The 17381-nt window shown below is 35.8% G+C and overlaps 1 protein-coding gene across 3 annotated transcripts in view; it reads left to right on the forward strand.

Annotated features, from left to right (window-relative positions):
- Faf1 (Fas associated factor 1) overlaps window positions 1–17381 on the forward strand; it is a 345021-nt gene that overhangs the window by 84764 nt on the left and 242876 nt on the right. For all 3 annotated transcript variants that reach the window (XM_036177177.1, XM_036177179.1, XM_036177178.1), the window contains exons 3-4: window positions 1987–2033; window positions 9844–10046. In XM_036177177.1, the coding sequence (XP_036033070.1) occupies window positions 1987–2033; window positions 9844–10046 (250 nt within the window). The remainder of the gene's footprint in view (window positions 1–1986; window positions 2034–9843; window positions 10047–17381) is intronic.

Here is a 17381-nt window from a genome sequence, read left to right on the forward strand (position 1 = left end):
CCAGGGAATCTGGCACCTCTAGCCTCTGTAGGTACCTACAATCATATGCACATATCCACCTCTTAATATACACATGCATATACACAATTAAAAATAGTAAAAGATCTTTTAAAATATATTTAAAAATAGTAATTTAGAAGAAAAGTTTATAAGAATGAACTTAAATGTAATTGGTTGTTAGCAGTAACCTTTTATAGTTAGGAAAATTTAAAATTACTCAAGAAAAACAATTTTCTTTTCATTTCAGAAAGGATAAAATGTTATTAGGAGTCTTTTTGAGGAAACATTGACTCATTTAAAATTATTTAATTTTACTTATGTGGATGTGTGTGTGCTTGCTTGTATGTATGTACACCACATTTGCACAGGACCCTCTGAGGCCAGATGAAGCTATTGGATCTCCTGGAAGTGGAGTTAAAGGGGTTGTGAGCTGCCCGATGTAGGTGTTGGAAACTGAACCTGGGTCCTTTACAAGACTGTCAAGGACTCTTATTAACCACTGAGCTATCTTTTCAGCTCCCACATTAGTTTATAATTATAATCTCATATTCTATTTTAGACCTCTATTTTAGTGTGGACATTTATATCTACTCTTATTTCTTTAACTTGCCACTATGTAAGTAGGGAAATTTTCATCTCATTTTCTTTCTTATAGCTCACTAGACTAACAATATAAATGAGGCAGAAGCTAGAAATTGCCTACTTCATAGCTATTGAGAGATTGACTTCTTTAGAAGTTCACATTGATATAAATGATAATGCTATTATGGGGATAAGATTGTAATAAGAACACCTTTCTTCTTAGGGCATAATCTATGAGAATAATAAGATTCTGCCTTGTTCACAACTCTTGTGTTAGTGCCCAGACATTTCTAGATTACTAGCTGAAGATGTTGGTGAGGTTCATGCTAGATTATATATAAGGGGTCAGTATAAATGAAAAGAAGGACATTTTAATTGTGTTGGAAGACCTGACATGATGGCAAGATGGGAATTGTGAATGCTAAAGTACTAATACCAGTGTGTTAAATATCTGTTGCTTACATAATTTGAAATTATTTGAATTCTTACATACTGCATGGAAACAACTTGAAAAAAAATGCATAGACTTCTGTACTTTCAGGATTTTCCAAAAATGGAAAAAAGTGGATAGTTGATGAAACAAAGCTAATACTGCAATAATTACTACCCTCTTTCATAAACTCTCCAAACATGGAATTTGCAAGATTTAGTTCTACCATGTAATTTGGTCTACCATGCTAATAATGCATATTGTCACATAGAAATGCATTTATCATTTTTATTTCCAAAAGATGTTTGAATTGCTTTTCTATCTATGTACTGATTGCGTACTTGAAATGTATTAGTTTTAGCATTATTTTCATTTATATGCAGTCAAACTAGAGACTCACCTTTTAACACCTCAGATTATACTTGATCATTTGAATATAAAGTGGAATGTGTGGGAAATGGGGAGGTAGAAAGCAGAAATTATCAGAAGTGTGAAGAAAAGAAGCTCACAGATTTGAAAGAACTCTTGAACAACCAGGCTATTAGGGAAGCCAGTAGACAGTTGGTCCAACATTTGACTTAGGAAATATTACCTCTTGAGTAGTTTTGTTAGAAGAACATAGTATTGGTTGGTCAATTTCAATTCACTCAAGGTCCATACTCCTTGAAGAATCTGATTGGTTTATGCAGGGCCATCATTATTGACATAGTTCCAATAGCATATGGAATGGGACACGAATAATTCTCCAAAGGAAACACAAGAGTCTTAATGAAAAGCTTTCCTAATACTATATTTTATTACGGTAAGGTAGAAGCACTTAACAGAAATGCTTTTTATTGCTAAGAGAACATTCAGTATTTTGTTTAAATAAATATTTCAAGTGTATTTACTTCCTTTTATGGCATTCTTAATTTCACTAGCTCAGTTACTTATTTTGTTAAATTTTGTCCCCCCCCCCCCCTTTTCCATTTCAGGCAGCTATCAATGGTGTAATACCCCAGGAAAATGGCATTTTACAAAGGTATGTTACAAAACACTTAATGATTTGATGACAGTTTATCAGAATGAAGAAGAAAAATTTACCAGTTTTTGGGGTTCACTCTTTAAAAAAAGATTTATGCTTATTTTATGTGTATGAATGCTTTTGCTTGCATGTATATATGTGTAGCATTTGCATGCAGTGCCTGCAGAGGCAGGCCAGAAGACAGCATTGGGTACTGTGGAACAGGAACTGAAGTTTCAGGTAGTTGTAAGTTGTCATGTGAGTCCTGGGAACCAAATGCTACAAGAACAGCTGTCTCTTAACTGCTGAGCCAACTCCATGTTGCTAGCTCCTGGGCTCACCTTTTAGTGGAGTTTTAGACTTTCGGTCAGTAAGTTCATTAAAACAGGCATTGTTTTTTTTTATATCATTTGTTAATTAGTTCTCAGAGGTTAGTTATTTACCTGCCTTGTCTTGAGCTCCCTGGGTAGCTATATCTGGTCTTAAATCTCTCTTTCTCTTGCTTCTGTGTCCCAAGTGCTGGTAGTACAGGCACGGGAAGTCTTATTTATACTAGAAAAATCTATATATTTTGCCAGTTGGAGAACATAAACTTTTAGAGTGATTTGGTGACTTTTATTTTTTCTAAAATCATCTTTTTATTCTTAAGATGGAAGGAACTGAAAATAAGACATGGCACAATTGCTTCAGAGTATGGTTGTCACCTGACAGTTGAGGCTTTCGAACTCAGGACAGCTTGTAACAGATTGAGTACCTCTTTAATAATGACACATCCCAGAGCACAGAACTGTTGTTGTGTCTGAACTGTTAACATGTGGATCAGTTTTATTGGCTTTGTGTCTTTGTTACAGGTAAAATTGGAAGATGATCCTAAGAGAGAATTATAATATTTAAAACATACTTAAAAAGAAGTGGGTGATTTTTTTTTTCTTTTTTCCCTCTGAAAGTGGGAGATTTCTGGATTAAAATAACTCAGTGTAAAGTCAGAGGAGATAAAACAATTTTCCCTTCCAAGCATAGTTTAAGTTTTTTGATATTCACCCCTTCTGTTCTTTTAGTTTAGACTCTTGGCTTGAGTTTTGGTGGCTGAGACTTCTAAGTCATGGAAGCATGCTCTGCTAAGTGCAGATGAGGCAAGCAGAAATGGTGGACTAGGAATAAAGTTGTGGAGAGGAAGAAAAGCACTGTTGTAACAGCATAAAAAATTCAACCTGATTTGCAAAATTGTGCTATATTTGGTAGGAAGCTGTGTATTTATGATGGAAGCAAAAATCTGCTTGTTGCCTATACCACTTTTAATGATTTAATGGAAAGCTATTTTCCAGTTCACCCTTAAAATTTGCCACATGTTTGATCCAGAGTAAATATGGCTGATATCCAGAGTCTGTACCACAGCTTTTTTGGTTTTGGTTGGAAGGGTGATTTAAAAGCATTCAATTAGCTCTATTGAAGCTCTTGTCCCAGAAAAGCAAACCTGTTAATTACAGGAACTTCCTTCATGTTCACTTTTATAAATTTGTTTTAGAAAGTTTTAGACTACTAAGTAGCACTCCAGTTTCATCTTGACAAGCGCTGTTACCACATTCTGTGCCATTGTTTCCTCAGTGCTGAAGAGGACACACTGGACTCCATAGCATTGCTATGGTAACTGCAGACATTCTTTTCCCTGCAAATCTTCCATCTCTCTTGTTACAGATGATGTTTTTTTGCTTTTTTTTCTTGATGAGAAATTTAGTATCCTCTAATAAATACTATAGTATTTAGGGTCTAAATTTGATCAGAGTTGGGTTTTATTAGCTTTCTTCTTTCTGGAGAACAAATCATGCCTGTGTAAGAAAATAAGTTGTGTCTAGTAAATTTCTCAACTGTTTCCTTCCTGTGTTCTTTAGCTTTAAAATCACTGTGAATTTACATAACTGAAAATAGCTCTTGTGTGTCTGCTGACAAAGGAAAAGAAAAGAGCCCTTCTTGAATTCTTCCATAGTTAGCACTAAAAGCAGAAGACACAGTGCTAGATGTGTGTGTAGTCACTTAAAAGGGTTTTGCAGGTTGGGGATTTAGCTCAGGCCCTGCGTTCAATCCTCAGCTCAAAAAACAAAACAAAACAAAAGAACGGGTTTTGTATCTTTAAGTTAAATACAGCTTATATAGAACTGACTCTTAGTTTATACTTTAACAGAAGAGCAGAATCAAATAGTTTAGCATTTCTATGCGTCTCAGGTTTATTTCTCTTGCTGAGATATCCCAACCAAAACAACTTACGGGAGAAAGGGCTTATTAGCTCACTTCTATCCTCTCACATCAGTTAACATGATCAAGATAGTCCCTCACAGCAATGCCCACAGGCCAACCTGATCTAGACAGTTTCTTAACATCTTTTTGCAGGTGATTCTAGATCGTGTCAAGTTGATAATTAAAGATAACCATCACATTATCTATCCTATTTATATACATTAAAATTTGTATATTATAAGATACTATCATGAGATACAGAAGTTTTGAAATAAATAGTTGCTGGACACTGGTAGATGTAATTCTTTTGGTCAGAGGTTATAGAACTTTTTGGAGTTTGATTCTTGGAACCCTCATAGTGGAAAGAGAGGACCACCACAGTTTGTTCACTGACCTCCACTTGATCTGTTGGACACGGACACACACACACACACACACACACACACACACACACACACTCACACACACTCACTCACTCACTCATTCACTCACTCTACTCACTCACTCACTAACACTTAAAAATTAGAAAGGGAAATTTAAAAAAAAGTTAAGCCCTTTCTTTAGTGTTCTTTTTTTCTGGAAGATCAGTAAGCATGATCTGTTATAACTTGTGTTTTAAGATATTTTCCTTTGGGTAAGAAAGTTGAAATTCAGCATATGTAGACAATATCTTTTTGTCTCCAAAATTTATTTTTACAGTCATTTTAGTTACATATTTTAGTTAGATACTAATAAAGACAGAAACTTTTATCCCTGATTCATAGTTAAAGCTAATAAGGCATGAAGTGATTTGACCCAGATGGTTTAGCATGATGTTGCTGGAGTAGGGAGTATCTTCTGGTTCAGCACGTCCTTTGACCTTTCTTCTTGGACTGTCTCACTAGGTAACATACAGATACCACAATGTGATTTTAATGATTGTGATTTACACAGTCACTCATTCTCTTGTAAGCGAACAGCAGGTTTGTACATTCTTAATAGTTTATTATGAATGTTGTACAGCACCTCATATGCTATTTCCAGAGATAATTTTTTTTCCCCCGAGACAGGGTTTCTCTGTGTAGCTTTGCGCCTTTCCTGGAACTTGCTTTGTAGCCCAGGCTAGGCTTGAATTCACAGAGATCCGCCTGCCTCTGACTCCCGAGTGCTGGGATTAAAGGCGTGCACCACCACCGCCCGGCAAGATGGGCTGGAGAGATGGTTCAGCTGTTAAGGCTAGGCTCACAACCAAAAATATAAGAGACAATTTTTTAAAGAAGTATTTAGTTACTTACACTAGGGGAGAGCAGATGTTATGTTTAAAAAATGAGCTTTATAAATTAATAGTGTAACACTACTTATTCACTAAGTGGATGCTATTTATCAATTACTTATTTCATGACCCATATAAGTATGTAGTATACTCATTGTTTATTGCATAGCATAATCACACTTAGGAAAGATAGGTTTATTTTCAAATCTTGAGTGTTACACTTTTAGAATATATAATGTTAAACCTTCAGAATGTGTAAGTGTCCAGGTATTCTGGTTTAGTAAAATGTCCATTAAAACAATCTGAATTGATTTATAAATTTGTCATGAAAACAAATGTGGTTTTATTTGAGAGGTACCCAGAGACTTTGCCATGGAATGAACTTCTGAAAGTTGGAATAATAAGCAAATGTAGAGTTCCTATTAACTTAGCCTTTTCCTTACTACCTCCTAGAGCCTGAGTGCTTTTGTAGAGAAAGCTGAGCACTTCTCTGGGTGAGATTTAGACCTGAAATAGATCCCTTCCATTAATGTCTCTTAAAAATGATCTTCTGTGTTTCAACCATATTTTATTTTATGTACAGATATATTTTACATATTTAGTAATACTATAACATAATGATTGATATAGTTGTAAGCAGTAGAATAAGGGGAAATTTTCAGGTTATAAGACCTCTCCCCCAAGAACACATTAAAAAGAAAACCTTTCTCTAAATGGGTCAATGTGACAAACATATTCAGTGACAGGTCATATCCAATTCCTGTTGGGCTATTGATCAATGGAATAAAAAAGAAAGCCCAACTTTCACAATTCTTGCCTCAAAAACATATATCCAATTCTTTTGGGAGGCAAAGATGGTTCTTGCTTCTTCAATAAACAGCTGTATTTACCTATCAACCATGAAAAAAACCTCAAAACTATGATGGAGTCAAAACTAGAAAAATATTAGCTTTTTATCCTTTCATGATTCATGGATCTTTTTGCCTATTCTCCTTCCTTCATTACCTAATACTGTTTTCTTTTTCTCCTTTCTGAATGTTCAGGTTTTACCCACACTTCTACCTTTTTCCAGTTCCTTTTGTTATTATTTTTCAATAATTTTTGATTAGAAAATTATAGTGGTCTCATAAAACCAACCAACCAACCAACCAACCAACCAACCAACCAACCAACCAACCAAATCCTCCCCCAAACCAAAAGAACCCAAAAAGGAAAAGTATAGTGGAGGAAGTCAAATGATATGTTGGTTATTTTTAAAATGAAAGAAAAATATTTTTGAGGCATGTTTATTAAGGATCAATAACCAAAAATACTGGATGGGGGATTTCAACCATGTAGAATTGAAGGAGTTTCATGTAGGGAATCAATTATAAAGATGGGGAGGAGGTTGAAAGAGCAAACAGTAGATACTAAGACAAAACAGAGTGAAAAGTAGTATGAATGAGAAGAAACACAGAGGAGCTGGGGAAACAGCTGAGAACCTACCTGAAGGTGGAAGAGAGAACTGATTCTGCAGTGTCTTCTGACCTCCACACAGGCACTGTGCATGCGTATCTACACAAACACATGCACACTCTGATGGATATCATTTGCCAACTTGGTACTTGGAAAGCAAACCTCTGGGTACACCTTTGATTATCTCCATTGAGTTTAGCCTCTGAGAATTTCTGTAGGATATTATTTTGGTTATGTTAAATGATCTAAGAGGATCCAATCTAAAAATGAGCAGTACTGTTCCCTAGGAGGAGGATTCTGAACTGTGTAAGAGCAGTGAAGGTGAGCTGTGCATAGGAATGCATGCTTCATCCATTGCTCTCTGTTCTGTATTATGGATGTGATAGGAATAGTTCCCTCGAATAAATATAAATGCACAATTATTTGTTAATAGCTTTAGGCTGTCTACAAGTTACACACACACACACACACACACACACACACACACACACACACTTTTTAATCTTGAGGACTTATTAGAATTCTAAGAGAAAAGCAACAGTATAGGTCATCAAGCTGCCCAGAGGAAGCTTGCCTCGGGTGCTGAGAAGAGGAAGGAAAAATGCTATGACTTTTTAATGGAGGTCATCAGATGGTTCACCTACTCTTTCTCTTTAGTGGAGGTCATCAGATGGTTCACCTACCCTTTCTCTTTAGTGGAGGTCATCAGATGGTTCGCCTACCCTTTCTCTTGGTGCAAGAGGGAGGGGGACTTTTTCAGAGAAAAAGTAAGAAAGCCAGAGCTATCTCTACCCAGTTACATGTGTCTATCCATTGTAGCACACTTGTTTCTTTCACTATTTGAGCTTCTTTCATAATATGCTAGGCAGATTTGGACATCACACCCTTACTATGTGCATATTTTTTTGAGAATAGTATTTTTTTCCAGTCTCTGAGCAGACTGTTAGAGGTATTTACAGCTACTCAGGCTAAATTGTTATTTTTCCTTATGCAAATTATTTGAGTTTAACATACTTATTATTTCTATCCCCAGGATTTAGCTGATAGAATTTTCAAAGTTACAGTTGCTTTGGATATAAAGAATCTCTCAGTTAAAACACTTTACTTGTTCCTTTAGAATATGTATAGATCTGATTTTAGAGGCAACAAGGGACTTTAAGGGTTTTTGTTGGAAATAGGACTTCCTTTTCAAGATAACTACCCCAAGGAAGAGACTTACAAGAAGTTCCAAGCAGTTAGAAATTATTTGGTGCACTGTGTTGTGGCAGGATGTCCAGGAAGAGTCCTAATGGGGACCCAACATCGAACGTGTACTAGAGAACAGGGGCCTCGAACCAGACCAATGACTCTTTGCCATGAACGCTTGCAAGTAGAGATGTCTGGACTAAGGAGTATATGGTGTGACTTGTTGGGTCACACTGCAGCTTCCATGATGAGATTTTTAATCCCTTCTCCCCTTTTTAATTTTTCTCATTTTATTTTCTTCATTTTTTTTTCTTTTGAATTTTGTTTTATTTGGGATGGGAGGATAGGTGGGCTGCAGGAGCGGAGGGATGGGAAATGAGTGGAATCAAGATACATGATGTGAAAACACATAGAATAAATAAATTAATAAAAAAGAAGTTATTTGGCCTTCCTAGTCATGGGAGTATGAGCATAAAAGAGAGTCTGAGATTTCAGGGTTTAAGATTCTTTTATATGACTCCACAAGGTATCTTTATTCTATTTTTGGGGTTCTCATTCTTTCTAAAATAGTACCTTAACTTTCACAAGAGATTTAGAAAATATGCATGTTCAACTTCCACTGTAATTCTGTAGTTTCCCAAATTAATTGAACTCATTCTCAGCAAGGTCATACCTGTTGTTAGAAGAAATAGTAAACTCTTCATAAAGGGCCATATTCAGAACTTTGTACTTCTATGACTTCAGCGGAACACTAAAAACTGAGGTTGCCGTTTTCCTCTGTAACCTCTCCAACAGAGTCAGGAGGAGCACTCTTACAGTCCTTGTTATTAGCTCTCCCAGAGTTCATCATCAACTTTATCACTTTAGTCAGTTTTTGTTAAAAAGGAAAAGATTAAAAATTAAAATTATATACTAAAGTGACAAAGATGGAAGTTGGGGGGTAATCTCTAGAGTAAAACTGAGTAGATTTTGCGCACATAGGGAGAGATATGTCCCCTCTGTTTCATAGGAGGAAAGAGTGAAAACACGTATGTGGGTTAGATTGGGGATTCAGTATTAAGAAAAGTCTCTTTGATGGCTTCTATTTTTTTTTTTTAAACAAAATTCATCTTTTAAAACTAGGTATGAGATAGAAAAATTAAAATTTAAAGAAGTTTTAAAGTAGTTTTTGGTTGAAAATAGAAGTAGTAAGTCAAATCGAGAGTTATTGAAAGTGACTAGAAAGTATACTTAAATTTTTGAAAAAAGTGTGTGTGTGTGTGTGTGTGTGTGTGTGTGTGTGTGTGTGTGTAGACCAAAGGACAACTTGGAGGAGTTGGGTCTCTTCTTCTATCATATGTTCTTGGGATGAAACAGTTAATAAAGTCTGATATCAAGAGCTCCTACCCACTGAACCATCTCACCAGCCTAAGACACTTTTTAATCCTCATTTTAAAATGATGTTTGACTAACATGGCAACATAAGGCAAAAGTCCAGTTGTAAGTGATATAATAGTATTAGTTAGAATAGATAGGGGAGGATGGTAGAGAAAATAATGTAACTGTTGGCCATTGCTAAGGATTCATTAGAAGCAATAGAACTTGGCTTTACCACGAGTGTATTAGGAAGTGTTGATAGGAAGAACATGCAAGCCAGTGGAGAAGATCCTTGATGGCATTGTGTAATGAACTAGTGATAATTTTTCTTTCCTCTCAACATTTTAGTGACTTTGGAGGTGAGACCATGCCAGGACCCACATTTGATCCAGCAAGTCACCCTGCTTCAGCTCCAAGCCCGTCCTCGTCAGCGTTCCGACCTGTAATGCCGTCCAGGCAGATTGTGGAAAGGCAGCCTCGAATGCTAGACTTCAGAGTGGAGTACAGAGATAGGAACGTTGATGTGGTGCTTGAAGACAGCTGTACTGTTGGTAAGAATTACCTCAGAAAGCCTTCAGAAGTGAATCATTCAGTAGGCAAATGCCAAGTTTATATCGTTCTTTTCTTTTGAGTTGACTATCAACATTGAATTGAATACTTTCTCATACAGGTTATTGTACTCTAATTTGAATATATATTGTGAGATTAAGGTTAGTTCAAGAATATTTTTTGATATACTGTTTTAACTCTCTTTTTGTTGTGTGTTTTTGCCAATACAAAGCATTACTCTAAGGCACTGTACATACTTCACAAGTACTTGACTGCCAAGCTACATTCACAGTTCTATAAATACACTGTTTTAGGATTGCTGTAAACTAAACACCTAGGAACTTCAAAAAATATTGTAATTATTGAGTACATTGCATACCAATCTTGCAACTAAAGCATACTCATTTTTATTTTGTTGCATCTGTTTTGTATTGCTACAATTAGATAAGCATAATTATTTTTGTGAAGGACATTAAAATTAATTTTCTCATATTCCTGCTGGGAAATCTTAAGATGTGCTCACAGTTTAGTGATGCCTTCTGTCTGCTTCTAGGATGGAACTTTATGTATTCTCTCGAGGGGATGAGTACCATGACCTTGTGTCACAGAAGGCAGAAAAAGCAAAAGGAATGGAGTGTCTTTGTTAAGCACTTTAATAATAATCTTTCACAGAAGTGGGGCCTTTGTTGCCTAAATTACCCCTTAAAAGCTCTGCTTCTTGAGTATCTTTAATTAAAAATTTTATATTTTAGAGAATTTCATACCTGAGTACTTTGCTTAGGTTATTGTTACCTTTTCTCTTCCTCTTCATCTCCTCCCATGTTCCCTCTGCTCTCTCTTTTAGTTAGTGACCTTTATTTATTTAATTATTATTGTTATATTCATCTACTATAATTCATTCAAAATGCTTTATAAGATAATATTGTTGCTATGTGATATGTATTACTCATGTATCTCTTCACAGTCTGGTTATATTTGTTCTGTATCACAGTTGTTCTCTCACAATTAAATAGATGCCAGTCAGGACTCATGTTGTGGACCTTCTCTTTGCTTACTTTTGGCGTAAACATGCAAGGCATACTAGAAGATACTATTTAGGACTCATTTGTTTCACTGCACTTGATTTGCTGAATTTACAAGTTCTGTCACTTACTGTGTGCGTCTCTGTTTTCACTTCCTTTGTTACAGTTCAGGAGTTGGTTTCTTCCATGTGTAACTAAAATGATTTCTCTATGTAATTTACATAGGTTCCTTTTCCTCTCTTATATTTTCCATATTCAACCTAGTGTACTTTTTCCAAATCATAAATCCCTTGGTGTGTGTTTAAGTTACTTCCCGTTCCTCACTTTGTATTTGTTTTACTTTCTTGGAAACCTCCATTTTAGGCTTAAGGGTCTTGTATGAAATCTCCTCTGTGATGCCATTCTTAATCTCCATGGATGGAGTAATTTGAATACTTTAAAAAGTGGATCTTAAAGAGCAATTCTTTCTTTGTGTTTAAGTTTTCCCTTCTAAGTGTTAACTTTTTTGAGCCGAGGATCGAACCCAGGGCTCTACCACTGAGCTAAATCCCCAGCCCTTAACTTCTTAATCTTAGAAGAAAAGGTCTAATTTTAAACTTTCTTTCTCCATTCATAGTATGGCACAGTCATACCTATTGAGGAAATGATTGGCTGCATAAAAAGAGTGTAGGGGTGTGTGTTTATATAGATTAGCTTACCCATAATAGGACATTTGAAAATAGACACTGTAATTTTTGTTACCTGAATATAATTGTTATAGAATGTCTTACTGTTTTCAGGAATTGAATAAATGTTAATTTTTCTATAGAAAAGAGCTGATCAGTAAGGTAATGCCTCCTCCCACCCTTTTTTGCATTATTGCCAGATATATAGAACCAAGATTAAAATAATAAGGCTAAAATCAGTTAAGAAAGTTATACCAGAGTGACACCTAGTGGTAGCTGCATTGGCTGATTAGTGCTTTTCCTGTCCTGTTTATTTCTTTAGTTACATACCTAAAACTTTCTAGTTTTTTTCTTCTAATCTTGAATAATTTAAAGTTATTTTAAAGGACTCATCCTTTTCTAAAGTTCTTCTTGTCTAAAATATCCTTGTGGTATCCTTGAGGGTAGGGGTTTTTATTTATTATCGTGTTTCCAAGATCTAGCCAAGGATTTTATGTCAGTTGTTTGTTTAATAAAGTTTGTTCTGTCAGTGCTGTGAACAACTTACGTTTGCTAGATCCATTCATCATGGCCTTGGTTCTATTTCTGGAATGCATTAGGAAATAATAGATCTATTATCAAGTTGAGTCATTTATCTCTCCTGCCCATCCTCTTTTAATCTACTTTTTAAGTAGATTATTTATTTTTGCTTCATGTGCATTCCTGTTTTCTTTTTACGTATGTCTATGTGAAGGTGTTGGATCCTCTGAAACTGGAGTTACAGGCAGTTATGAGTTGCCGTGTGGGTGCTGGGAATTGAACCCAGGTCCTTTGGAAGATCATCATCTAGAAGAGAAGCCTTAACTGCTCTTAACTCCTGAGCCATCTCTCGAGCCCCTTTATTTACTTTTAAAAACTATGTTTATTATTATATTGAATACCATTTTAGTTTAAAAGAATGAGCTTAAAATGTAAACATTTAAAGTGTTTGCCACAGTCATTTTCAGTCTGAAAAAGTAGTTCACATTATATAAACCAGTTTAGTCCAGAATCTATGAATTGCAGTTTTTATCTTGACCCTGTGAATCAGAATAGCCAGGTAACCTTTGGCAAATGCCTTAACCACTCCAGAGCTTCAGACATGTTTTGTGAATGATAAGTACCAAGTAGGTTTTTTTGGGAGGAGGATGTTGTTGTTGTTACTAGTAATTGTAAAAAGGGAAGCATGGTTGTCTTATTTACCTTGTAAAGATATTGTGAGTGGTTAAATGAATGGCTGTAGAGTCTGCAGAGCATAGGGTTGTTTACAGATTTTACTTTTGAGGAGTATAGGCAGTACATGTTGTAGCGACTATTGGTTGGTCTGTGCTCCAACTGTGAACTCTATGTCAGCTATTGTGTACTACCAAAGTACAGAGTCATTGGAAGACCTAAGTGAGCAGCACATTTTGCTAAGCTGAATTGAACTGTAAATTTTAATATGCATGATATTTATTTATATCATTGAAATATATCTTTAACCTAGCTTCATGCTCTTGACTGACATTTATTCATATATATATATATATATATATATATATATATATGTACATGAGGTGTAATGTGATATGTCTGTTTATACATAGTAGAATGAGCAAATCAGGTTAATTAATATCATCATCAATTTGTGTTAGAATTCACTTTTAAAAGCAATTTTGAAATGTGAAATGCATTATTAACTATATTTGCCATAATTTGCAATAGATTATTTGGAATTATTCTTCCCACCTGATTGAACCTTTGCTCCTTTGACTGACAGTGCCCCTTTCCTAGATTTTTTTTTTTTTAAACTTATTTATTTATTAGCTATACAGTGTTCTGCAGGCCAGAAGAGGGCACCATATCTCATTATGGATGGTTGTGAGCCACCATGTGGTTGCTGGGAATTGAACTCAGGACCTCTGGAAGAGCAGTCAGTGCTCTTAACCTCTGAGCCATCTCTCCAGTACCAGTTCCTCTTTCCTTACCCTGACTCTTTCTTCAACCTTAATTTTCTCCTAGACTTATTCACATATATCTCTATATGTTAGTAAACAGTAGTACTCCTTACTGTTACTAGTTTGATTGTTGTTTTGTTAGAAGTCTGTAAATTTTACTTTATGTAACATTGTTCTTTTGAGAAATTTACTCATCATTTGTTATCTTTCAAGCAAGACAACAATCATATTATATCTAATATCTTTATTTTTTTTGTATTTTTCAAGGCCTTTTCTTTTGCTAATATTTATTTTCTTTCATGACAAATTTTCCCCTTTAAAGGAGTAAATGTACATAGTTGTGGCTATAGTAGTAATTTTTTACTTCTCCAAAGTCTCATATTTAGCAGTTAATAAATTAGGAGATCCATATTTAACAGTTGCTAAAAGTTAAGAAGTTAGTTATAAAAGTCTTTCATGTAATTAGGCAAGTCCATTTCATCACAGATGTTTGTTGATCAGTTTGTGTGCAATAATGTGCTAACGTATAGAGATGTATATGAATAAGGCAGACCTTATGTAGAGGACTTTTTTTTTTTTTTTAAAGGAATATAAAACTATTTGTTGACCACTGTTCACCATTATTTACAATAAAGTAAATATACAGTTGGATGACATTCTGATACTATAAAGTTACTTTTCTCACTCATTGAACCAGAACCCAAATACTGAAAAGATTGATCCTACCAGTAAGGAATGAGTCAGGATAAAGAAAAAGTATGCAAGTCTTTAATTTTTTTTCTTTTTTCTTTTTCTTTTTTGCTTTGTTTTGTTTTGTTTTGTTTTGTTTTTTGAGACAGGGTTTCTCTGTAGCTTTGGAGGCTGTCCTGGAACTCGCTCTATAGACCAGGCTGGCCTTGAACTCACAGAGATCCACCTGCCTCTGCCTCCTGAGTGCTGGGATTGCAGGCATGCACCACCACTGCCCGGCAAGTCTTTAATTTATATTACCAAATTTTGTCCATTTATGGTAGAGGAGCTTCTTGATCTGTGCTGAGCTACAAGGCTAGAAGTAAAAGAAATAATAAAAGTTATTATTCATTCACTCATTCCTATCATCTATGCACACATGCACTCTGTAGTTAGAGTTTTCCTGCCTGGCCCAGTCAGGACAAATCTCTCTTACCCGCCAGTCCCACAGTCGCTCAGACCCAACCAAGAAAGCACACAGAAACTTACATTGTTTAGAAACTGTATGGCCGTGGCAGGCTTCTTGTTATCTGCTTCTTCTATCTTAAATTAACCCATTTCTGTTAGTCTATACTTTGCCATATGGCATGTGGCTTACCAGTGTCTTTACATGTTGTTTCTCATGGCGGCAGCTGGCGGTGTCTCTCCCCAGCCTCTACTTCCTAGAATTCTCTTCTCTCTTGTCCCGCCTATACTTCCTGCCTGGCCACTGGCCAATCAGAACTTTATTTACACAGAGCGATATCCACAGCAGCACTCTTTTTCATACTGATCACTATGCTACAGTGTCTAGTTCGCACTGTTAGTACAACACAGTAAAGAACACATTCTTGGGGCTGGAGAGATGGCTCAGCAGTTAAGAGCACTGATTGCTCTTCCAGAAAACCTGGGTTCAATTCCCAGCACCCACATGGCCCCACATGGCTGTTCCCAACTGTCTATAACTCCAGTTCCAGGGGACCTGACAGCCATGGCAAAATACCAATGAACATAAAATTAAAGGGAAAAAAAAGAAAAAAGGAACATATTCATATCCTTGTCACAATGAGTAAATTAAAATTTAGAGGCTTTCCAAATCAGCGAATCAGTCCTTGACTGATCCTAGAATACATACTTTCTACAATGAAATAATTTTTTCTTGGAGTTCTGTGAGGATGTTGAAAAGGAAGTAGTTAATTCAGTTTCAATTGGTGTTTTGAGAAAGCTGGAAGGAGAGTGAGTAGGGTTATGGGATTGGCTAGAACAGATTTCAGAGAGGACCAGAGTATGACATATGAGTCAATATGTTATGTGGACAAAGTGGAGGCATGTGTTTCGTAGACAGAGGAGGAGCACGATGAAGGACTGAGAGTGGTTTATGTCAAATGAAGATAGTAGTCATGAGCATAAGACTGGGGTTAAGTGCTTAAAATTATGTATATCTGAAAACATTGTAAGAGAATATTAGCAAAACATATACCTTCTAGAGAGGACTTTTGTCTCAAGCATGTGAAGAGCTCTCAAAACTCAAACTTCACAGTACAAGCTAATGTAAAATAGGCAAGGAATCAAGTAAATGCTTTGTTTAGGAGGATATAATGTGGCAGTATGCTCTCAGTGTCATTAGTCATTGAGGAAATGTAAACTAAAGCACAATGAGATATATTTATGTGCAAATTTGGATGGGTAAGACGTAAATGAAATACCAAGGGCTGCAAAGAATGCATAGCAATGGAAGACTAACAAGAATGCAAAATGGCAAAACACTTCTGAAGTAATTTGGTAGTCTTATAAATTAAAACATAGACTTGCTATATGACCAAGCAGTTCTGTTCCTAGCTATGAGTTGAAAGCATACACATAACAAATAACTTGCAGATAGAAGTTCATAGTATCTTTATTTGTAATAATCCCCAAATAGAAACACCCAAACCATTTTTCCAACAGACAAATAGGTAGCTGTGGTACAGCTGTGTAAAGAGTATTACTTAGCAATCAAGGAGACCAGACTAATGCTGCAGGCCGCAGTGAAGATGAATCTGACCCCATAATAATAAGGAGCTGTACACTGAAAGTGATTTATATAATCCCACTCCATTTTTACATAATGAAGCCCATGTTGAAGGGAAGGTAGCTTTTTTAAAAATGCAAATGTCATTGTTAAGGAATACAGTATTCCCGCAAGTACTTTGTGTTGTCAGTCAATAATTTAAAAAGATTCAGCCTGAGTGAATCTCCAGCAGCCATGTAAAAAAGCTGAGCATAGCTGCCTGTGTCTGTAACCCTGGCATTTGGAAGTGGAGACGGGCAGATCCTAAGAGCTCTGTGGCCTGCCTGCCTAGCTGAAGCTGTGAGTTTCTGGTTCAGTAAGAGTCATATTTCAAGGCAGTAAGGCAGAGAGTGATAGAGGAATACAGCTGATGTCTTCCCTGGCTTCTGCATGTGGGCGTGCAGTTGTTTGCACCTGAGTACCCATGTTCATGCATTCTATATCTATATCACATACATATGCTCAGTAAGCATGCATGAGTGAAGTACACACAACAAAAAGTACTGGGTTCAGGCAGTGAGGAAAGAAATAGGAAGCCCAGTAGACCTGTAAAGGATAAGTTCCCTGGGGAGGAGGTGGGATGGCATGAGGAGTTACCAAGGAAACCTTTGGAAATGGAGGTCAATTTATGACTTTGATTGTGGTAGTTTCATTATTGGGTAAATTTGTTAAAATTGATCAGATTATTGTTTTTAAGTTTGTACTATTTACTCTGTGTCAACCATTGCTTCATAAAACTGTTAAGATATTAAGAAGTACAGAAAGAAAACACCATGTATAAAGGCAGAAGTTAATAAAATAGAAAATTCATAAGTAAAAGAAGGAACAAAACTTTTAAAGGCATTTTTTTTTTAGGTTAATAAAAATCAGTAATCTTGCTAGTATGAACAAGGTTAGAGAAAACAGAGATTATTCGTGTGGGGAAGGAAAGAGATAC

This window comes from Onychomys torridus, chromosome 2 (assembly GCF_903995425.1).
Source record: "Onychomys torridus chromosome 2, mOncTor1.1, whole genome shotgun sequence".
Taxonomy (NCBI): domain Eukaryota; kingdom Metazoa; phylum Chordata; class Mammalia; order Rodentia; family Cricetidae; genus Onychomys; species Onychomys torridus.